This window comes from Lutra lutra, chromosome 12 (assembly GCF_902655055.1).
Source record: "Lutra lutra chromosome 12, mLutLut1.2, whole genome shotgun sequence".
NCBI classification, from domain to species: Eukaryota; Metazoa; Chordata; class Mammalia; order Carnivora; family Mustelidae; genus Lutra; species Lutra lutra.
In genome coordinates this window covers 13,827,388-13,850,656 of record NC_062289.1, presented here as the reverse complement: position 1 = coordinate 13,850,656, position 23,269 = coordinate 13,827,388, and the positions used below count along the sequence as shown (strand labels likewise).

The following is a 23,269-nucleotide window of genomic DNA, read 5'->3' as shown; positions in this document are numbered from 1 at the left end:
TTAATGGGGGGACTGCTTGCTGTCTGGTTCTTCAAAAACTGGTCAAGTGTTGCTGTCTCGGGAATTTACCATGTATGGTTAACCACATCTCTGTATCTAGTCGTTTTAATATTATGAGGTTAAGTCATTTTAGTCTGAGTATTTAGACTAATGTAAATATAATATGTATTACAATATGTATAAACACACACACATATATATACATACATACACACACACACACATATATATATATATCCGTACAAGTTTAGTTACCATTATATATTTGCTTATCTTGGAAGATCCCAATATTTGTAGCCCAGAGTATTGCATTTCCTACATCTCCTCGGAAGAGTTGAGTTCTTCTACCCACTGGTCTGATTTATAATTTCATGAAGTAAGGAATCACGGAATAATTGGGAAAATGTCAGTGATCTGTCTGTGTCTAACATGCTGGACCTCGTATGTTAGACTTGGAACTTAAAATACAAAACAAGCAGCTCATTTCTGATAGTAGAATCATTTAAGTATACATTTACATCATTTCTTTTACGAGAAAGCTAGAATTTAAGTTTTTTGGTGGTTGGCCGTCTTTTCCCTTCCCCGTAGTCGGAGATGCCACTTTCTCAGGAGGCCACTGTCTAGAGGGACTGTTTACACCTAGTTTGCCAAAAAGGAGATGAGGAAGGAACTCCGAGTTCAGATTTGATCTCCGCCCAGGCCGGGCTCTATTTTTCTGTTGTTACTCAGAAACACAATGGGGTTTGTGTGTGTGGAGTGGAGATAACTGCTGGTGTGACCCTGGAGTGATCCTGGGAGGCTGGCGGTGCCATCTCATTGCGGTTCTTCCCTGTTGCTTCTGGCTCTGGGAAAGGTGGCGCCAGGTCTGCATTTCCAGAGGAGGCTGTGCCCCGAGCTCCCTGCACAAACACCAAACTTGTGTCTGCTCTTGGTGGCCATGTGCAAGACTCTGCCCGTGTGCCCGGGCAAGGGAGGGGAGGGTGGGTGCTGGGATTGTCATTGTCTTGCTCTGAGGTTTCTCTGCTCTGGGTGCCCTCATCACACCGTTGTGCCTGTGTCCCCAGGGACCAAGCTTTTGAAGACACAGAGTGCCACCTCTCCAGGACCAAGCCTAGTGCCTGGTTCGTAGAGGCACATGATAAACATGTGTTGAAAGATTCATTCGTCCACATCCCCTCCGCTCCCCTGGCAAAGAGGGGTCGGGATACTGAGGTGGAGCTCTTACTCTAAATTTCTCAGTCTTGTTTTTTCTAGATCCTTACAGCCTGTTGCTTTAACAGTGCTTTAAGAATATCGGCTCCTTGCTTTGCTCCTATTAGTGTATTTTAATGACTAATTATTAATTATTATTCATTAGTAGCTCCTATTAATGTATACATTGTAATTAATTTTATACAAAAGTTTCTTCGTCTGGGGGCGCCCGGGTGGCTCAGTTGGTTAAGCGGCTGCCTTCAGCTCTGGTCATGATTCCAGGGTCCTGGGATCAAGCCCCGTATCGGGCTCCCTGCTCAGCAGAAAGCCTGCTTCTCTCTCTCCCTCTCTCCCTGCCGCTCTGCTTACTTGTGCTCTCTCTCTAGCTCTCTGTCAAATAAATAAAATATTTAAAAAAAAAAAAGTTTCTTCGTCTGTTGTTAAACAGATTTTATGAAATGGTAGCATTAGTACAGGATCAAGAAACGAGATGTCATTGCAGAAAAAAGTCTGCGGTCCATTGAAGGGATTTCTTATATATTTGCAGAAAAGTTTTTTTTAAGTGATTGCGTGTTGTAGAGCAGTGATAATTTGAATTCTACTAAAATTGGAAACTTGGGTTTGACGGAAAGTTTCCAGAACTGTCGATGAGGACAAGGTTGAAATAAGTTGCTAGAACGCTTTTAGCTAAAGATCAGTGAGCGCCTCTAAACTTACATTCTCCCGCCTCCTTCCATCCCGAAGCATTTTTTAGGGGGTGAGAATTAAAACTAGGTCAGTTAAGAGGTGAAGAATTTTTTAGAGCCGTCTAGTGACCTCCCCGGAGACCGTCCCTGTAGCCGGGGCATCGTTTCCCAAGCCACTGAAGGTTAGGCCGGAGCAGTTAATGACTCATCGTGCTGGTGCGCAGGGTCTTTGACTTTGCACACACGGAATTCCTCATGCTATTTCAGCAAGGCTTTCAGGGTCATTTTGCTTAATTTTGAGCATGCTAGGCGTCTAATAAGGATAAATGCCCCTTCGCTAAAGTATATTGGTAACAACAACAACAAAACGTCACGTGAATGTTTTTCTAAACTTTCCCTTGCTGATAAAAGACAATTGCTCACTAAGTGAACGTCAGGAATAATGGGAATAATGCGGAGGACAGTCCTGTTACTTGGGAAGGTGATAACCTCAAAAGCGTAGCAGGATCGGTTAGGTTAGGAGACATGTCTTTGTTTAGAAATGCAGCTCAGCTGGACTCGGAGCTGAGACCAGTTTTGACAGAAGTGCCCTAAAGGCTTGCAGAGAAACAACTACGGAACGTGTTGGCGCTGAGGAGCACGTTAGAAATACCTGGAAGCCCAGTAGGTGGTCTAGGAAGTTTGTTGTTCGCATTATCATTTTTATGTTCACCCTGCAGTGTACTTTGGGGGAAAGATTTTGAGGGCCAAATGAACTCTCCCCCACTGCACCCTGCACATGTTTACAAGTAATTTGGAAAAGAAGACAACCTGAGAAGGTGGTCGGAATTCATGTTCACTTTTATGTGTCTTCCAGAATATGTAGGATCATGAGGGGAAATCCCGTTTAGTTCCCCAACTCTTAGCCTTAAAAAAAAGTTTTGCTGTTGGGGCGCCTGGGTGGCTCAGTCATTAAGCGTCTGCCTTGGGCTCAGGTCGTGATCCCAGGGTCCTGGGATCAAGCCCCACATGGGGCTCCCTGCTCTGTGGGAAGCCTGCTTCTCCCTCTCCCACTTCCCTGTTTGTGTTCCCTCTCTTGCTATCTTTCTCTCTGTCAAATAAATAAATAAAAATCTTAAAAAGAAAAAGTTTTGCTATTAATCCAGACTAGCACTGATTTCCTTATCCGCAGTTACACTGAACCGATCTTCTAACCCTTGAATCCTGTCATGTGTAGTTCATGGACGGTCTGCGAGCCTCATCACCGGTGTGCTCTGCCTTTGACCGAGCTGTATCTGTGTAACCGGTTAAGGTGACAAGAGCAGTGGCTCGTGCTGTCGTCCCTTTTCACGTGTTACAGGTCTGTACCGCGAGCCACTGTGGGTGTTGGTCAGGGGGTACTTGGTCTGCAGAGCCTCTCCTGATTGTTTTAAAATGAGAGAAGTATTATTTATAGCAGCTTGTTGAATCTTACCCGGGGAGGTGCTATCTGTTCCACTTCAGTGGTGAGAGGACAGAGGACAGACAGATGAAGTGACCTACCCAGAGCCACATGGCTTGGAAGTGGTAGAACGTTCACACGCCCTGTGTATGGTCACGACTGTTCCTTTCTCCAGCATGTCAAGTCTCTTGGGTCTCAGCTTTGTGTCTTCCACTGTCTTGATGTCGGGAGGTGCATTAGAAGTACAGTCGCTTTTGCCAAAAGGATTTTGTATTTAATCGTGAGGTCCCTTAGGGGGGTCCCTTTCTATAACAAAGATTTGAGGCAATTTTGGTGTGTGCCTTTTTCTTTCACTTTCTAAATTTCTATGACTTTTTAACGTTTCCTAAATTCGAGGAGGTGCTTGCCCGCTGGCATCACAGCTGCCCAGATGACAAGCTGTGTAGACAGGAGTGGGCAGAGCCCATGAGGTCAAGGAACGGTGCCTCCATGGGGCGTCATCCCTTCCCTGAAGGCTGCTTGTGGTCAGCAGACGCTGTCTGCTTCTCTCCAGGAGGACTGTCTTTGGTCACTGCTACGTCACTGCCATTCCTGAGGCTCAAGCTTATCCTAGGGATGGCCTCTGATCATCTCTGCTGTGGTCTGAGGGGTCAGAGTATCATTTTATCGTGGGAGTTGGAAGTACAGGTCCGCATTCAAACTCGGCTTCTGCCACTGCTCACAGTGTGACCATGGGCCATGCTCGGTGACTCAGCTTACCCTTCATCTTTGAGATGAGGGTAAGTCATTGCCGCACTGAGTTGCTGTGAAGGTTAACTAGGATGGCTAAAGCAGTTAGGAGAGGGCCCCCCACAACTGAAGCACCCCTACATGTTAGCTAGTATTATTGTGATTCCTACTACTTTGAAGAAAATAGTAGTAAAAGGCTACTTGCTCTGAGGCATAGCCAGGTGGATTTCTGACTTATTTTTGTTACTTATTTAGGTCTTTCCTGTGAAGGATCTTAGTTTTAATAGGTATAGCCATGTATGTGGGTCACAGCCTCTTTGGTCCAAGTGATCGTTTTCTCCCACGGGACTTGAGCAGATCTCTTTGTGGCGTATCCCTGTGCATCCGGGCTGGGCTAGGTGGGAGCATTTAAATCTCCCCTTTTCTGCAGAGGCCAGGGGGAGGGGTAGCCCGCAGTAGCTCTGGTGGGTACCTTGGCAGCTCACTGTCCTGTTGCTGTCCTCTGACCTTGCTGGGGCTGTTCCGGCTCCGCTCCGACCACCTCGCACTGCTCTTGCCGATGGGGGCTCTTCCCCTGTGTCCCCAGTGGTGACGGCTTGTGGTCCGGAATGAGGAGACGAATCAAATACCACTTGACAGTTAATCGCCATCTTTCAGTTGTCCCAGGAGAGTGTGTCGTGAGACACCTCCGTGGAAATGGGGTTTGTCCCCCGCAATGGAGTCTCCATGGGAAAGAACACACACACTAGGGGGGTCAGGCATAAGCTGGTGAGACAGGAGGGGCTGGGACTAGTCCAGGTGCCATTCCTCTGACAGGTATTTTTTTTGAGGGTCTCACCAAGTGCTGAGTATAACAGGGTCTATCAGTGAACAAAATAGGCTCCTTATGGAGCTTATGATCTAGAATCAGACATTTTCAGAACTTTTCCATGCTTCCCATTTGGCTCACATTAAAAGCCGGAGTGTTTACAGTCACTGAAAAAGTCCTGCCCGACCCGCTGCCCACCCCTGCCCCCTTAACTTTCTGATCTCACTACAGGCCACACCCCCCCTTACCTTGCTGGGCTCCATAATGTCCCTCGAACATGCCAGGCACATCCCTTTTTAGGGCCTTTACCCTTGCTACTTCCTCTTCCAGGAGTGCTCCCCTAGACAAATCTTTTCAGCTAACTTCCTCGTGCCTTTCATGTCTAAATGTCACCTTTTTAGTGGGGCCCACCCTTACCAAACTATTTAAGCAGAACCTACCACTTTCCCAACAGTCCTGACACCCACTTCCTTGCTCTATTTTTTTCCATAGTATTTGCCAATTTTTAACATACAGTTTACTTATGTACGAAGGCAGGGATCTTAACTTTGTTTACTGAGGCATACCAAATGCTTACCTAGGTCGGCAGTCATTGGCACATAGGAGGTGTTCAACAAACCTGTTGAATGAATGAAAATGAAAAGTACTCTGGAAGAAATTATGAAGGCTGTATTAGTTTCCAAACTAACAAAACCTTGGTGACTTGAAAACAACAGAAATTGATGCAGTTCTGGAGGCCAGAAGTCCAAAATTAAGGTGTTGGCAAAACCATACTCCTTTGAAGGCTCTAGGGAAGGAGGACCCATTCCTTGCCTCTTCCAGCTTCTGGTGGCTCTGAACATTCTTCAGCTTGCGGCCCGTATTACTCCTCTCTCTGCCCCCATAGGGGCACATCGACTTCTGTTCTTCTATCTCAGAACTCCCTCTGCCTCTCTCTTAATAAGGATACATAGTTTGTCATATAAGTCAATATTCACTCTTGCCACAGAAGATAGTACTTACAGATTCCAGGTAGTGGGATGTGGAAATCTGTGTTTTTGTCTGCCTCACCACCTTTTTGGGGCCACTGTTCAGCCCACCACAGTGGGGTAAAGGGATCCCTTGGTGACAGGAGGAATTGTTGCCCCTGATGTGCCACCTAGTAGAACACTTGAGTGCAAGGAAAGCCAGAAGACTGCCCTCATCCATTTTCTACTTTAACTGAAATTTTAATTGAAATTACATTTTTTCCCAAAGTAAGCACATATACACATGCACACGGAAGAGCACAAAGGATAATTTTACCGTTTCCTTGTACTTGTCTTCCCCAGTTGTTAACACATTTCCATAGTTACTTCCTATCTTCTGTTGTCCCTCTTATAAGGAAATAATTGTTTCCTATAAATTCCAAATCTCTTATCTTCCCATTCTTACTTCCTTTCTCCTCCCTACTCAGATAGAAGCAATGGCTCTCATTAATTTGGTACATGACCACAGTGGGGTTTATGTGGTTAATAGTTACTTCCCCATAGCTATTTATACATAATACACGGAGTCGTGTGTGTGTGTGTGTGTGTGTGTGTTTTCCCTTTCTCCTGGCTTCAGAATATATAACTCCCCGAGAAGGCCTCTGGTTAGCCTAGCTGGGGTTACGTGCCACTACGCATTGGATCGACCCGTGGGTTCAGTGGGTGGGGTACTGTGGTTGCTCAGGCCTGGGGTACATGCCTATCCATATAGTCAGAGGGTAACATGCTTTGTTCAAAGCTCTGTCAGGATCCCAGGGTCCTGGAGAATTGCTATAGGAAGATAGGGAAAAAGGATTTGGGACAGACGAAAACAGATTTCCACTCGAGTTTCAAGTTTGTGCTTGGACATTAGGTCCTTTGGGAAACCTTCCCTGACTTCTTAGATCACATACTTAAGATTATTGTAACCACCGTCATAAACTACCTGATTCCCCTCTCCTTCTCTTGAGGTGTGCTCACTCGGGGTGGAGACTGTCAGCCGTGTTTACTGTTGTACCGCAGGTGATAGGCCTGGCATGCCCTTGCGTGCTCAACGAGTGTGCCCCTTTCCTCCTGTGAACAGTTCCTGTGAGCGTTTGCACCTGCCTTTCAGGGCCATCGCATTCCTCATAGCTCTTTTCACATGTTTTAGTGTATATGGGTGATTTGGCCCTGTTTTGGATTTTCTTTTTCCATCCTTCCCTCCCTTCCAATCTCCCTCCCTTCTTTTTTGTGGAAAATAATTTCTTCTTTTTCTTAGTTAATATTGAAAATTCAGGGAAAGATAACATTGCTAAAATGCAGACTCAGACTTCCTCTATAAAGCCCTTTTTTAAAAATTAGATTTTATTTATTTATATGTCAGAGAAAGAACATGTGAGCACAAGGAGGAAATGCGCAAGCAGAGGGAAAAGCAGACTCCCCGCTGAGCAGGGAGCCTGATGCAGGACTGGATCCCAGGACCCTCGCATCATGACCTGAACCAAAGGCAGACACTTAACTGATTGAGTCACCTAGGTGTCCCTGTAAAGTCTTTTGAGTTGAGCCCTGCCAGGCTGTTTTTACCCCCACTCTTCTCTTCCCTTAGCTCTCATGGGTGCACAATAATTTCTTTCTAACCTCAAATATGCCATCAGCAGAATAGTTTTTATGCAAATTTACCTCCAAATACCTTTTTAGCTTCAGGAGAATTTGGATTTCAGTAGATGTAAGATGTGAATCATTCCATTTAGTAGTAGTAGCAGTACTGATCATGATAGCAGTCACCGTGTACTGAATGCTGTTTTCTGGCCGGCTTGCCCATGTCCCTGTCACTCTAACTCCTCTTACACGCATGAGAAAACTGAAGCTTAGCGGGCTCAGTGAATCATGTCATCTCAGCTCCTAAGTCACGGAGCTGGGACGTAAAGCTGCACAGGGACCCCAAAGTCACACTGCTGAGGACCATGCCCTGCCGTCGCCCGTAACTGGGAACGAGAAAGCTGGAGTTTGGTAATAGAAAAGGACATCAGACTGATCACAGATAAGGAGTGGCCTTTCTGCCCTAAAGCTTGGGTAGAGATAAAGAGCATGAGGGAAGAATCAACCCAGATCTCAGAACAGTATACCCATGGCCTCTCTGGGGAGAGAAGGAGCCGAGGTGTATGCAGGTGGGGCTGAAGCCACACGCAGAGGCATAAAGTGACACCACGTGACGTGGAACATTGGAGAAGGCCCTTGAGGCATGCAGGTCGTCCCATGCTCCTTCTGCGTCTAGCATGCTGGCTGGTCTGTGGCCCGGGACTGTCACCACGGTCATAGTCATTTAACCAGGAAGGCTTTGAATATGTCGATAAACATTCAGACGTTAAATAAACTGTACTTAGAATACTGCGTGAAGCAAAGCCCACTGGATTTACAAGCATCTCCTCGAAGCTTTGGGGGAGAGAAACCCAAGAAGTTGGGAGCAGGCAGGCAGTGGAATCTGAGGCTATGCTGCCATTCCTGCGAACGCTGTGCGCAAGGCCGGGATACTGCTCTTACTTGTGCTGTTTTAAATCAGTATGTGCGAGGGCTTGGATAGGTTCCATCTAGACCTCAGTTGGGGTCAGTCTCCTAACCCTGCAGTTCCTCTGGAGTCTTATATTATTTAGCTCTGAATTCCCTTACTGTGAACGTTTTCAGGAACTTAACCCCTACGGCTGGAGGAGATTACTGATACCACTGAACCTGATAGGATAATCTGTGCTTTTTGTAACCTGTCTCCTGTACCGGGTTACAGCAAGTCCCTTCCAGCCAGGGACATCGTTTTCTGCTTTTACAGTACTTGACTCAGTTCTATATTAAGTAAATAGTCTGCTGGTTTATATTTGGACTACTAGTGCCCCTTGTACAGTATGTCTGTGTTCTGAATGGGGTTACCGTATTTCTATCCATAGGGGGCATCTGTAGGATCAATGGATGGCATTAAAATCAGGCTGGGTTTTATCCCCCTCCAGGTTGCATCACAGCGCATTAGCTCAGTGGACCTCTCGTGTTGCAGCCTGGAGCATCTGCCTGCCAACCTCTTCTACAGCCAAGACCTCACTCATCTCAACTTAAAACAAAACTTCCTAAGGCAGAATCCCAGCCTACCAACTGCCAGGGGACTCAGTGAACTGCAAAGGTGAGCATACAGAAATGGGTCGCTTCTGATTGTTACTTGAATCATCTGACTTAAACAGCTACAGTGTGTGACCTTTCTCTTTCAGAGGGCAAGGTAATAGGACTTCAGGAAAGTGAGGACATTATCAGTTTTATTGTGAAATTTTTTTTAAGGTCCCTGCCTTTGAAACAAATGATTTATGATATTCATTAACTGGACAGATTTGTGTAAGAAGAATTATTTCTCTTGAAAATACTTCTGTTTCCTAACTGATCTGCAGACGGGTCTGTGAAAAGTTTGTTACTCGGTGTGTTACTTCTGAACTACAGAGGTTTGGTCAGATTAGATTATTTCTTTGGAAATTTACAAAAAGTCAGTTTTTTCCCATAAAGACATTTCTCTACCAGTTTAAGAACTAAGGTTTAAGTCCCCTAATACCAGTTCATCTGGGGGGTTAGTGTGTAGGTTTCAAGAGCCAAACATTAAACAGTCTGCTTTATAACTAGAGAGAAGGGACTTTTTTTGGGTGTACTTAAAACAGATTTAAGAATTTACTGTATTGGGGCGCCTGGGTGGCTCAGTGGGTTAAGCCGCTGCCTTTGGCTCAGGTCATGATCTCGGGGTCCTGGGATCGAGTCCCGCATCGGGCTCTCTGCTCAGCGAGAACCCTGCTTCCCTCTCTCTCTCTCTCTGCCTTCCTCTCCGTCTACTTGTGATCTCTCTCTGTCAAATAAATAAATAAAATCTTTAAAAAAAAAAAAAAGAATTTACTGTATTCATTTCCTTTTTAGACCAATGATCATTCTTGATTCTATGGTAAATTAAGCCTCTGATACATATTTTTTGTAGATATATGAGACTAACTGCAAAAGAACATAACTTTTAAATAAACAATGAACTGTTCACTTGTTCTAAATGACCGATAATGATCCAGGATTAAACTGTGGTAACTTACCATTGTGATTATGTTTCATGGTTTTTAATATCCAAAAAGAATCACCCGGTAAGTGTTTGTTACAAAGTTTGTGCAGTGTGTAATTGGAAAAGAGAAGAGTATGATAATTGTCACTTCAGACAGTTGTGAATAGTCTTCTTTGATAATATACCAAAACTTGACAAGTGGTCATTTCTTAAATGTTTCCAGTATGGAATCTAAAACCCTGTTGTTAAACTTTAAAAACTTCTTTCACACTAGGTTCTGTTGACCTTTCTTGCACTTTGAATGGGTCCTTGCCTGCACATCATTGTATCGCATTAATTATTGGTCATTTGGGAAATACTAGTTCATTAGATAATGAAGCTATTCCAAATGTTAGCGCATTTTATTATGCAATTCCAAGACCTCACAGTTGTTAATATCACCACTGATCTCATCAGAAAAATCTTTAAGTATTGGGAAGTTCTCAAGTTCACGGTGGAAGCAAGTTTTCTAAAATTTTCATGTTCATTTGGAAGCTTGAAGGCTCTCCTTGGCAACAGATATCGTCAGTTGTTTTTCCTGAAATGACCTTCTCACTTCATTGTAGAGAAAATGTCTGCCAAATACCCAAGTCCGAGTAACGAATTTGTCAGTTGTTCTTTCAAGTAAAAGTGGCATTCCACGAATTATTGGCCAGTTTGGCTCAGAGCTCAAATAATCGTACAAGTGTTTTCTTCGAGATAACCATCATTCTTTACAGCAGAGGTGCTTTTATCTACAGATATGGAGGGCCAGTCGGGAAGCTCTGAAAGAACTAGATGATAAGCAGCGGAGGCTTCACGGCCATGTAGGACCATCTGCCCTCCCGCTTGCGGGACGTCCAGGACGTCACACAGGGCCATCAGAACACAGTCAAACCAACGCTCTCAGTTTAGAGACGAGGTGGATGGAGAACTCAGTGTCAATGCAGATGCATGGTTCCTGCTGTGAGGCGGCTAGGGGCTGCGATGAGGGAGTGCTCCCAGGAGGGTTTATCCACAATGTTTGTTTCTTTAAAAAAGTTAGAAGCAAATATGACAAAAATGTTAATATTTTAAAGAGCTGAGGAGTGGATGTTTAGATGATCATTATTTTTTATAGTTTTCTGTTTGCATGTTTCATAAGTAGTTTCAAAATTTAAAACCTAAACACAAAGAAAATCAAAGTGCGTCTCATTCCATGAGGGAATAGGATGCTTCCCGAGGAGCCAGCCTTTGTGGCCTACGCAAACAGATACCTGGGAGAAGGGTGTTTGGGGGTATCATCCTGTTTATTATTTAGTTCTTACAGAGTTCCCCGGTTGGCCTTTTGTATCTGTGGATTCTGCATCTGTAACTTTCTCCTTGGCCCTGGCCCCTTCGCCTGTGCCGCCCCTCCCTCAGCACTCGGCCTGTCCCACAGCTGTCCCTGGAGGCCCATCTCTGCTGCCACCTGCACAGCGCAGGGAGCTCCAAGGGACAGCTGCCTCCCTGGCATTTTCCCGCCGCCTTCGGTCCTTGCTAGTTGTCTCGCTGCTGTTTCCTACATGCCTTGGTTTTTGTTTTCATAGTTCAAAGATTGAAACTTTTTCCCCATCCAAGTAACATCCTATGTAGATTTTTTAAAATCTTAATAAACAAGACTCCTGATAAGGAATATGTGCCTGGCGCTCCCGCCCCTCCTGACACCCCAGTCCTCCTCCCCAGGCAACGATTTTTGAGTCTTTTGGCCCCTTTTTTGCGGTTTTCCTCCATCTTCCAAAGTACTCTTTACATACTTCTATTTTGACATTTTTTTGTTTTTGTTGGACATTGTTTGTTGACTTACTACTGTGGAAGGTGAAGCTGCAACTCTCTTCCCTTGTCACCGGCCCACACACGCTGCCGCTGCTCCATCCACTGGGTGTGTGGCCAGCTCTCGGTTTTGGTTGTCATCCTCCTGAGGAGAGAGCTGTGGCCCACAGCCAAAGCGCTTATTAAATGCAGTGACTATATTTCCTTTCTTGTGCTGCCTGGAGAGTAGCCTCTCACTTGTGTACTTTTTTCTCTAATCTTCCTGTGTCGGACAGAACTCTTGACATGCTTCTCGATGCCTTCTTCTTGGACACTCCTTTGCTCCTGGAGTCGGGGTAGCTACCTGCTCCGTGGACCTCTGCACAGCTGGCGTCCTGGGATGACCTTGTGTCATTTTCCTAGTGGCTTGAAGCTTGAAGAAAGGCTTGGTTTACTCCCTCTTTTTAATGCAGTGTCTTCCCGAGAAAGGAGGCATGGGAGACCAATTTATCGGACACTTTGCATATCTGAAAATATTTTCTCTCCCACTTGAGTGGTAATTTGGCTGGCTTCTACGTAGGAAAACACGTGTTCTGAGAATTTTGAAGCCAGTGCACTATTATTTTCTAGGTTCTACAGTTGCTTTTAAAAAGTGTTATGCTATTCTGATCCCTCTCTTTATAGGTGATCTTTTTTCCCCTTTTGTTTGCTTGTTTTGTTTTGTTTTGTTTTGTTTTGTTTTGTTTTAAACAACCTCCAGAAGACTGTAGGATGTTCCTTCTTTGGCTCTCTTTATTAATTTCAGCCCTTATGACGAATACTCAATCTAAAAAATTATGTCCTTCAGTTCTGGAAAACTTTCTCATTATGTTTGTTTGATCATTTTCTCCCCTACCTTGGTTTTCTCTTCTTCTGAATTCCTATGAGTTCGGCGGAACCTCATTTCTCCTCTAATTCTCTCATTTTCCTCTCTCTCTGCGCTTGAATGCCCTACTTCTTGACAGGTGTTCTCTACTCTGTGTTAACCCTTCTGAAGTTCTGTTGTCTTTATTTTTCAAGAGCTCTTTCTTGTTTGTTTTTTAATTTGTGTGCATTTTAATAACATTCTCTTCTGTCTTTTTCCTCTTCTGTTTCTGAGGGCATTAAAGCTATTTATTTATTTATTTATTTATTTATTTATTTGCTTATTTCCTTCTTGCACTGTCCGTTTCTTTTTCTCCTGTCTGTGTAGGTGTCTGACTTTTGTGTAGAAACGTAACTGGCGATCCTTTGCTCTCTGTTCCTATTTAATGGTGAGTCACTGAGAAGTGAGTTGGCCACTGTGATACGTGGGCAAGGCTTCTCCACGTAGAGCAGCCCTGTCAAAGCCTTCAGGGGTGAGCTTGTGGTTTCATTGAGGAACTTCCAAAGACAGTATCTGTGGATCTTTTCCCTAAGGCATGTCAGTTTTACGTGAGAGGAATCCTATGGTCTTCTGTGTGGGCAATGCATGCCGAGATTCAGGAAGCAGAGTGAGGAAGAGAGCTAGAATCTGAGGGTTTAGCATGTGCATTATTAATTGGTGCCTGTTTTCAGAACAGTCTTTTCTACTAGGCCTGATGTCTTTGAGCCAGAGACTCTCCAGTTCTGTTTCTTCCAGGGCATAAGCTGGGTTCTGCTGCAACTGGGGAGAGGATATGGGGTCTTAAGTCTTCCTTGTGTAACCCTACGATGTCTTTTTGTAGAAGTAAAACAAACATAGAAGAGGCACAAGAATGAGTGTACTATTAGGTGGGTTTCCTCAAAGTAAACCCATCCATGTAACTGGTATGTATATTGAGAAGTAGAAGAATATTGCTAGCACCCCAGAAGCCTTCCTGTGCCCCTCCTCCAGTCAGAGATTAGATTAAAGAGAGTCACTATCCTGACTTTTAACACCATAAATGAGTTTTGCCTGTTTTAGTACTTGATATAAATGGGTAGTATGTAGTGGCGTCCAACTTTCTTCATTTACGTTTTTTTAGAAAAGCAGACAAAACATATGAACTTGCGTATTATTGGTTCGTACTTTGTGCAGGATGAAGCCATGTCTTTCACTTAAGGTAGAAGATTTTTCAGCTTGACATGGCAACAAAGGTTTCTGTTTTTTATGCCTAGAGGGGGTAGACTGAGGGGACTTGGTGTGTGTGTTGGGGGGTGGTTCCTGAGCAACTGCTGAAGCTGCTGTTGTGTGCCTTTTGGAAAACAAATGTGCTTTAAACCCGTTTTTTCCCTACCACACGCTACTACCTCCATCGTCCAAGAAATATTTTATTGCAGTTCTCAAAGTAATACATTTGTAAGTCTAGTATAATATATGTACATACACTTAGTACTAGGAATTGAAATTATAATATAGATTTTTAAACTCACATACTCCAAAAAGCATTAATGTAGCGTTTATATGCTAATACGATTAATATGGCAGGTTTGAGATATGCCATTGTATTTAGTTGTATATTTTTGATTTGTGTGTTTATGGAATTTGTGCTAATTTCTAGTGCATGTTTCATAGTGAATGTGTTAGAGAGGTACCAGAGGGGAGCTTACTGTGCTTTTACCTAAGCCTCAAGGAATGAATTTTTAGATTACAACATTAGTTAGGGCAGATATCCAGGGAGTAACTTTTTAAGTACAGTGCATTTTTAACAGATAGGAGTTCTGTGACTTCTTCTCTTAACCACATATCCCCTTAATTTTTCTGCCTATTGGAAATTCTTGCCTTAAATAAATGAGCTGTTTTCACAGAACATTTACGTTGGTATTTCCAGACGCATTCTAAATCTGGAAAGATGGCGTGCTGATGTACACACATAGGCCAGCAGTTTCAGAGGGAAAACATTGTTCTTGGAACGACCACTGTTTGTTTTTCCTTTATTGGCATTGGAACTCTTCAAGTTAGTTTTCAAAATATAGAGGAGAGGCAAAATCAGAGTAATTTTTGGTAGCTTAATGGTTTCTTTCGTGATTATGTATGTCACTGTTAATTAGAATGTATTATTTACCTCCGTTTTATTAATAGATGGTGCTTCATTTACATGAGCTACATCTCCATTTAGATGACCCAGATGGTATGAGTCCTAAGATTATTATTATTTGCAATGGAGAATTTTAAAAAAATAAATTATAGTAAGTTTCTTTGTAAAGCCAGTGAAGAGGACAACTTTTTTGCTGTTTTAAATTCAAGGAATATAACTTACCTTCCCATGTCTGAAGTTTCTTTTTAATACTGTACTGAAGCAGTATGAACTTAGTTGTACAAAATTCGTGTTCAGACATTTTCCTGAAACATGTAGCTATTTTAAAATGACCACTTATTAAAGTTTCACGGGCAGTAATATTTCACAGAAGGATCCTGGGTTTGTAAGGGATGACGGATCAGAGCTCCCTTGTGCTGATAGCCCTCGCGGCACTCGCAGCGAGCCGTGTACAGAGCAAACTCAGAAGCAGAGTTTGGTGGGAGGAATTCGTGTGTGCGTGCTTCTGGAGCTTTGCCCGTGGTGCTTGGAAAGTTTGCCCCCACATTTGAACTTAAACGTTCTCACCTTTGAGCATTTAAAATGATCATTAGATCATTTTAATGTATGTTCTGCCTTTCACTTTTATGGATAAGCCTATGTTTTAATATTTGACAAATTGATGATAATCAAAACACACTTCAACTACTTAATTCTATATGTTAGAAATTAGACAAATTATTTAATAATTACTCTCATAAATACAAATCGATTGTGTTTCGGTTGTGTTGATGGCTGGTAATTATCACTTCCATCCATGAATAAGGGAAGCGAATCGGATTCCCTGCTCTGGTAGCAAGTTCTAGGAATGGAGCTGATTTTTTTTTTATAGGGGGATTATTAACTAATTTCAGTGGAAGTTGGTGTTTCAAATTATTTGGTAAATCATGTGTGTCTGCAGAATTATTATTAATGTGCTTTTTACCTTATGTGATCCTGAAATAGGCAAAAAAAAACAAACAAACCAAAAACCCTTAGGTTTACCACCATCAGCTTTTTTTTTTTTAAAGATTCTTCTTTGGAGACTGAACTTTGTTGTTGTTTTGTTACTATGGTCCTCACAGTTTCACAATATTTTATGCAATAGTTTAAAAAAGCGTCTGCTCTTGTGAAGATACAGTGCCTAGGAATAGCTGTGTTGCTTCAACTTGTAAACATTTGATGTTGAATTAAATTTTTGCCTGAATGACTTTCAGCGCAGGTGCCGTAAGGAAAGAGTTGACTTGAGCCTGTCACCTTTTTTTTTTCTTTTTTTTTTACTGTTTTCTGCATTTATCTTGTTTGCTTTGAATTCTTAGGGAGCAATGATTTGTTCTTCCTCAGAGGGAGGACCCGCTGTCAGGTCAGCTGTTCAGTACGTATGAGGTAAAGGAATGAGTATGTGAGCAAATGGTGGTGGGAGTCATCCTGATTCATTCAGCCCTGTGTTGAGTATACCCCCTTCTCTGCAAAAGGTATTGTAGCCACATGTGGAAGAAGGGAGACTGGTCATTCATCATTCTATTTCTCTTTGGTTGAAAGGAAGATGAGAGGACTGCCTGCATGGCAAGGTGATTCAGAAAAGTTGATGAAGAAAGACATTCCTAAGAAGGGATTTGAAGTTGGAAAAGGAAACATTAGATTTTAAACAGACAATATGACATCGGACTTCCTAAAAAAAAAAAAAAAAAAGCTACACGTCTATTCACCATTCCCTAAACATACCTCACATTCACCTTGCAAGGAATGTGCGTCTGCTGCTTTTCACCTGCCAGACCCAGGCTCAACCCAGTGAATCCTCCTCTCCTTCAAAGCACGTCTATAATGACCTTTGTTTCTTGAAGCTTTTACTTATTTCCTGTTCCCCTGTGACCTTTTGTCTTCTGAATTGTTAGCTTTCTCTCTACTTAGTGCCTTTACCAAGTGTGTACCTTTTATAATAAACATCTGAAAACTTCATACATTGCCATCTATATGAAGTCCTTGAGAACAGAGACGGAGTTTCCTTATCTTTGTCTTCCCTCTCTGCTGCCCCCCCCACAGGATATAATATATATATATAATATATATAGTATATGGGAAGCCCCTTAATAAATATTTGTTGAGTTGAATTGTTAGTTTTCCCACAACCAAGGATAATCAAAGAAATGTGATCCTAAAACTTTCAGAAAAGAGCATCCAAAAAATGCTTTGAACATTGAGTAGCACCATTTGATGTATTTAGTGCTTAAGGTTTCTTTTTAAGGGGACAGTGGTCATTTAGAAAGATGGTACATCCATCATGTTACATTGTATAGTACCTGGAGATCAATTTCAAGGAATTTAGGAATAAGCTTGTCATTGTGTCTTACAGACTATGGTATAAAATGGGTATAATGTAACTTAAGGTAGAGATCACAATTACCTTTGGGTCAAGGACAGCGTGAATTAAAGACTTGGAGGAGAGAAGTGATTTGATCTCTATTTAAATGTGAAATGTGTTTTAGCTGAAAAGAATAAGAGGAATGGGGGTGTTTCAAATGGGAGAACAGTGGGGAGAAGGAATGAGGTTGAGTTGGGTTTGTAAGTGTGTGGGTGGAGTAGAATGAAAGCTATGAAGACATGAGCATTGAGAAACTCGTAATTATGCCTGGAATTTATCAAGTACCTTCTTCTTAGAAAGCTCAATTTTCTACATTTTTAATCCCCCATGGAGTGGAAAACAAATGACCTTATTTCCTACTCTGTTCTTTTGGGGATCTTGGCATTCCAGAGCTACGAAGTTATTCATTATTACTTACCCATCCCAGAAGTTCACCTTTCCAGGTTTTTAAAGAAAGAGATTTTAATATTGTGTTTTTATCAGTAATTTCTGAAAACTCCCTTTGAATGGGAATGGTGATGGTCCATTAAGAGTAGAATCAGGAGCCGCATGCTAAAGTATTGTCGCAGTTCACTTGCCAGACTTAGAACTGCAGTACCTAGCCCGACTTCAGCTTCTTTGAAGATGTTCTGCCATATAAAGAAATACTACAAGTGAACAAGTGCTAAGTGCTACAGAAAGGGTATGGCCGGTGTGTTAAAGAGCACTTAGCACAAGGGCTGCTCAGGGAGGAGTCACCTTGGGAAGGAATTTCCACCACTGAGGTTTGGTGGGGCTTGCCAAGTGTGTAAGGAATTTCATAGACTGGGTAGAATGCCCTTCTTTCGGTTAACTCTTCCCAACACTGGAAGTTCCTTTATTCTACAGCTTTGCTTCTCAGATGGAATTTTGATCCTCTTGGGAAGCTTTCCATTTCACAGGACTCCCATTTTCCCTCCCTGATCAAAGGAAAGCCTCCGCTTGGTGCTTGGGGCGCTGAGACTGCGTAGCCTTTGGTCTTCCCCTTGGTGTGGGCTCCCAACCTCATTTCTGAAAATAATAGCTGATTTTCTTCTTCCCTCACATGGTGCACGAAGAAGAGGGAGCTCAGAAAGAAACAAAAGGTTTCTTTATCAGCCAGACTGTATTAAATTACCGGCTGCCTTATTGACTTCTTGGGATCCGTTAAGATGTTTAACTTTTTTCCCCACTTAAATAAAAAGAAAGGAGGGATCTTCAGAAGCCTTGGCTTGATTCCAGTGAGGCTGTTGTATTCTGGCCGGTTCCATTCTTCCGTTTGTTCTGGTTGAGCTCTTTGCTGTACTGTCCAGGCTTTACCTTACTTGCAAGTGGTTAATGTCGAACAGAGTATTTGCACGTGCTTGTTATTCTGAGTGGTGACCAACTTTCCCTCCGCACAGAGCTCTTAGGGGACAGTGATACGCATGCAGGGAGAGGCCGACCTATGGTGCTCATTTTGTGTTTTTTTTTTTTTTTTAAGATTTTATTTATTTATTTGACAGAGATCACAAGTAGGCAGAGAGGCAGACAGAGAGAAAGGAAGGGAAGCAGGCTCCCTGCTGAGCAGAGAGCCCGATGCGGGGCTCGATCCCAGGACCCTGGGATCATGACCTGAGCCGGAGGCAGAGGCTTTAACCCACTGAGCCACCCAGGCGCCCCTCATTTTGTGGTTTTTAATGGTAAAGCGTCGTCATGACTTGGGAACATGATTACTGCTGTTCCTAATGACATCTGAAAAAAACCCTTTGTTTGCCAGTGCAAGAACTCTGAAGGAAACCCAGTAATGCCCTTTCCTCCCACTCTCCTCTGCCTCAGGTCTGACAGCCTCAGCCTCAGCCTCAGCCTCAGCCTCAGCGCTCTGGAGTTCCTTCTACCCACACACATGTTAAAAATGAAAAATCTGTGAGCGTTGTTGTTGTTGTTAAGAGTGCCTGTAGTTCTGATGTCTTTCACCACGATCACCACAGTAAGAGCTGTGAACGGGAGGAGTCATGCGCCCGCTGTCCTGTCCCCAGGCGGGTTAGGGTGATGGCACCAGTGCTGGCAGATTGTTTCCCAGTGCCTTCTCTGAAGGAGGGGACACCCAGCCCTCCCGGGTGATGTCTTTGGGACCTGTAATTAACAAGAGAACGTTAGGGAAAGTCCGACTTCCCACCTAGTTTTCTTTTTTTTTTTTTTCTCATTGTAAGATTTCTGTCAGAATGCACCTTTCACCCCACGTCGAGAGGTAGGGGTGTGTGTGTGTGTGTGTGTGTGTATAGGGGAAGCACATCAAGGAAAGCAGAGATGTCCTGTGATTTTCATGATACACACAAAACCATGCCTCCTCACGTATCTCACTTCTGTATTCAGATTTTTTTCTTAGGTAAATAGCAGTATCTTCATCTGGAGTTTGAGGCACTCCGTGCTTAGTCTCTATGCGTCCTGTACACCCACAGTTCTTTCTGCTTAACTCTGTCATTTGCTGAATGTTTCCCAAGTATACCTGTAGTTTTTGCCCTCCAAATCGGAGTTTCTCAAAATATGATTTATGAATGCTTATGTCAGGATCACATGGGATATTCACAGGCAACAGGGAAATCTTTTTTCCAGCCATCCCTGCGGAGTCAGAACCTCTGGTGGTGAGACCCAAGAAACCTTTTTTTTCTTTTTTAAGATTTTATTTATTTATTTGCCAGAGAGAGTGTGAGAGAGCACAAGCACGGGGAGTGGTAGGCAGAGAGAGAGGCAGGCTCCCCACTGAGCAAGGAGCCTAGTAGGGAACTCTGTCCCAGGACCCTGGGATCATGACCTGAGCCTAAGGCAGATGCTTAACTGACTGAGCCACCCAGGCGTCCCAGGAAACTGCATTTTTCACAGGACATGTCAAATTTATTCTCTTTGAATGTCCTCTCTTCCAATCCCCATCTCCCCATTAAACTCTTATTTGTGTCCCTTTGATCAAAGTGACTTTTCTCTTCTGTAAGTACCCGTGATTTTTTTTTCCAGTAAGTTTTCATCTTGTGCTTTGTATTATAGCGCCTTTGCTCCCAAACTATTTTTAAATTCCTGGGGGGTGAAAACCATTTGTAATTCATATTTGTATGCTTTACACACCTTTGTGCATTATACAAATTCAGGCAATGTTTACTGAATGGATGGTTAGACTTTTATTGTATCTAGTAAACTTTTGGGTACTGGATTTTTTTCTGTTAACTCTCAGGTATACTTGGTTTATTTGAGATGTGAGCTTAAACTGCTCATGTCTAAGCACATTTTCATGATACAATTATTCTCTCCGACCTTAGCTTACGTTCATTTTCTCCTTTGATAATCTGATATCTGTGATAGAGATGTTATCTAGTTTTCATTTTTATATATCCTTATATGACTCGACTGGGATTTTACCAAGTATACCTTATGGGTCTTCTCTTTTTCTTTCCTCTGAGAAGACGAGTGGAAGTAGCGATTTGTTTTCTACTTTTTACATTTTTGTTCTTTGTCCTGCTAGTGTGGTGGTTAATATTAAACATCTCTGGAATGATGTTGCAATTGAATCGGCTTTGGGCAGATCTGTTTGTAAGAAAATGAGAAAAGGTAGTCAGGGATAAATTGAATAAAGAAACCATTTCATAGGAAAGACAAGGTTAACTGTGACATAATAACATAACGCTTGTTTGTCGTTTCAGTCGTTGTATTGCCAGTTCATAAAAGAATCAGAAGACAGATTGATGCTTCTTGTGACTCATTGTTCTCATGAATTTGGTTAGTGCGGGGTTACTGTAGATTACTGTAGATCGAGCCACTACTCTTTCCACATGATTACCATCTTATGATTTGGAGTGGTTTTCTTTTTTTTTTTTTTCCTCCTCAAGACTTTATTTATTTGTCAGAGAGCACAAGACCGGGAGCAACAGGCAGAGGGAGAAGCAGGCTCCCCGCTGAGCAAGGAGCCCACTGTGGGCCTTGCTGCGGGGACCCTGGGATTGTGACCTGAGCTGAAGGCAGGTGTTTAACTGACTGAGCCCATCCAGGTGTCTCTGGAGTGGTTTTCTATGTAATGTACTTACTCGATTCATGGGAGCCAGCCACACCCCACCAACCCCTGCGGTTGGAGCTCTGTCTTATTGGCTGTTGTATACATAGAGTTAACTTAGCCTGGGTCTGGCACAAAGTAAGTAACCAATAAGCACCTCCTATTTGAATCATTTTAAAAAGAGGATTAAAATAGAAATGTCTCCCTTTAGGGAATGCTTTAATTTGCATCCCAGCAATATGTCCATTGTAATTGTTGCCAACATGGAGTGTTCTTGATTTCCTTGATTATTATTTTGGAAAAATTATGTTTGTGACTTGTAGCTTTCCTCTACTTATTCTGCAGCAATTCTTAAGAAAATTTTTCTCCAATACAGTTTTATCCAAGATATGTGTGTGTCTATTTTTGTTTTTGAGTCATATGAAAAGGTGATACGCCTGTTTTGCTTGTGCTGAGAGTCATTAATGGTGATTAGGATTACGATGGAATGGTTTCTGTGTATTTTGGCTCAAGTGCTGAGAAGCTGGCTGTGTACCAGGTTAGCATTTGTACATTCGTATGCGCGCTGAAACTCCCAGAAGACCCTGGCAGGTGTTCACTGGGTGCGAGGCTGGTGGACTTCGTCCTAAAGGGACAACAGGAAAAATCACTGCACCGAGAAGCAGAGAAGTCACCGAGAGTTCAGTCCCAGGGCAGTATAGTTTGGGGTATGAGAGCTAAACGGAGCTGAGTCATGGTTTCTGAAGAGGAGGCATTCCCAGCAGGTCTGAAGTGGCCTCTGTGACTCAAATGTTTCCCAGGCCACCGCAACCGCAGATGTGTCCGTGTATCCAGGGAAAGAGCGCCTTTTAAGTCTTTTGCAAATTGTTTTGTTTTCTGACATAAATACTGTCGCCCTGGTTGCCCTGGGTCATACCTGGGTTAGGCAAAAATATTAAAACATGGCTGTGGGACAAAGTTCACAAACAGTGCAATTCTGTGCTAGAGGAGTCAATTCAAAGTGCAGGGAGGGTAAATTAAGAAGCTGCTGAGCCACGTCTCTTTCACTCACTGGTTTAATGCTTCTCGAGAGAGTGCATTCAGTACACATTTTTTAAAAGTACTTTGATACTCTTTCCAAGATTTATCCTTCCACAGATAAAGGAGACAAGTTACTCTGTCAAATGAATTGTTTAATCGAAGCATTTTATAGGCTCCACAACACCAGCTGGGCTCTTAGGAAGAACCAAAGAGCAGGCATTTGATTTTATAAATTATCCTGGGGAAAAAGAGAAATAAAAAGTAAATGTAGCTTTTTTAAAAATATATTTTATTTATTTATTTGACAGAGAGAGAGAGAGAGAGATCACAAGTAGGCAGAGAGGAAGGCAGAGAGAGGGGTAAGCAGGCTCTCCGCTGAGCAGAGAGCCCTGTGTGGGGCTTGATCCCAGGACCCTGAGACCATGACCTGAGCCGAAGACAGAGGCTTTAACCCACTCAGCCACCCAGATGCCCCTGTGGCTTGTTTTAACCTATGGTTTTCGCTTCGTTTTATTTGAACAGTAGTAGGCTCTCTCTTTTTGTTCACTCTTTTCCTGGTATATAAAATTGAATGAATGTTAAATTGAATGAATATTGAAAATGGTGATTTATTTAATACATGCTGTTGGCATAATTAACTACTAGACACACACACCCTCAAAGCCCCCTAAAATGGGAGTAGACCTCTACCAAGCTTCACATGTAAGAAATAAGTGTTAGGTGAAATAAAGATTTGAATGTATGAAATAAAATACATGAATATGAAGATATATGGGAGAACTTTTGTACCATTTTGGGGTGAGGTAAGAGGACCTTCCCAAGCAAGGTGAAAAGTATAGACTCCATCAAGGAAAAGATTGTCAAATTTGAGCAAATAAAAATTAGTGTGTGGCTTAAGTTATCATTAACAAACAGAGTGGGGAAAAATGAAACAGGAAGCTCTGAGTGTCATGTGACACATAGTGGCATATGACACTGGGTGTGGCAGTTAATACTGGGGGAGTTCCTACAAGTTATTAAGTTAACGACAAATAACCCAATAGGAAAACAGGCAAAGGATATGAATGTGGGGGCGCCTAGGTGGCTTAGTGGTTAAAGCCTCTGCCTTCGGCTCAGGTCATGATCTCAGGGTCCTGGGATCGAGTCCCGCATCGGGCTCTCTGCTCAGCAGGGAGCCTGCCTCCTCCTCTCTCTCTGCCTGCCTC

The 23,269-nt window shown here is 43.0% G+C and overlaps 1 protein-coding gene across 1 annotated transcript in view; it reads left to right on the top strand.

Annotated features, from left to right (window-relative positions):
- PHLPP1 (PH domain and leucine rich repeat protein phosphatase 1) overlaps positions 1 to 23,269 on the top strand; it is a 207,334-nt gene that overhangs the window by 119,102 nt on the left and 64,963 nt on the right. The window contains exon 4 of the mRNA XM_047696943.1: positions 8,799 to 8,965. Within this exon, the coding sequence (XP_047552899.1) occupies positions 8,799 to 8,965 (167 nt within the window). The remainder of the gene's footprint in view (positions 1 to 8,798; positions 8,966 to 23,269) is intronic.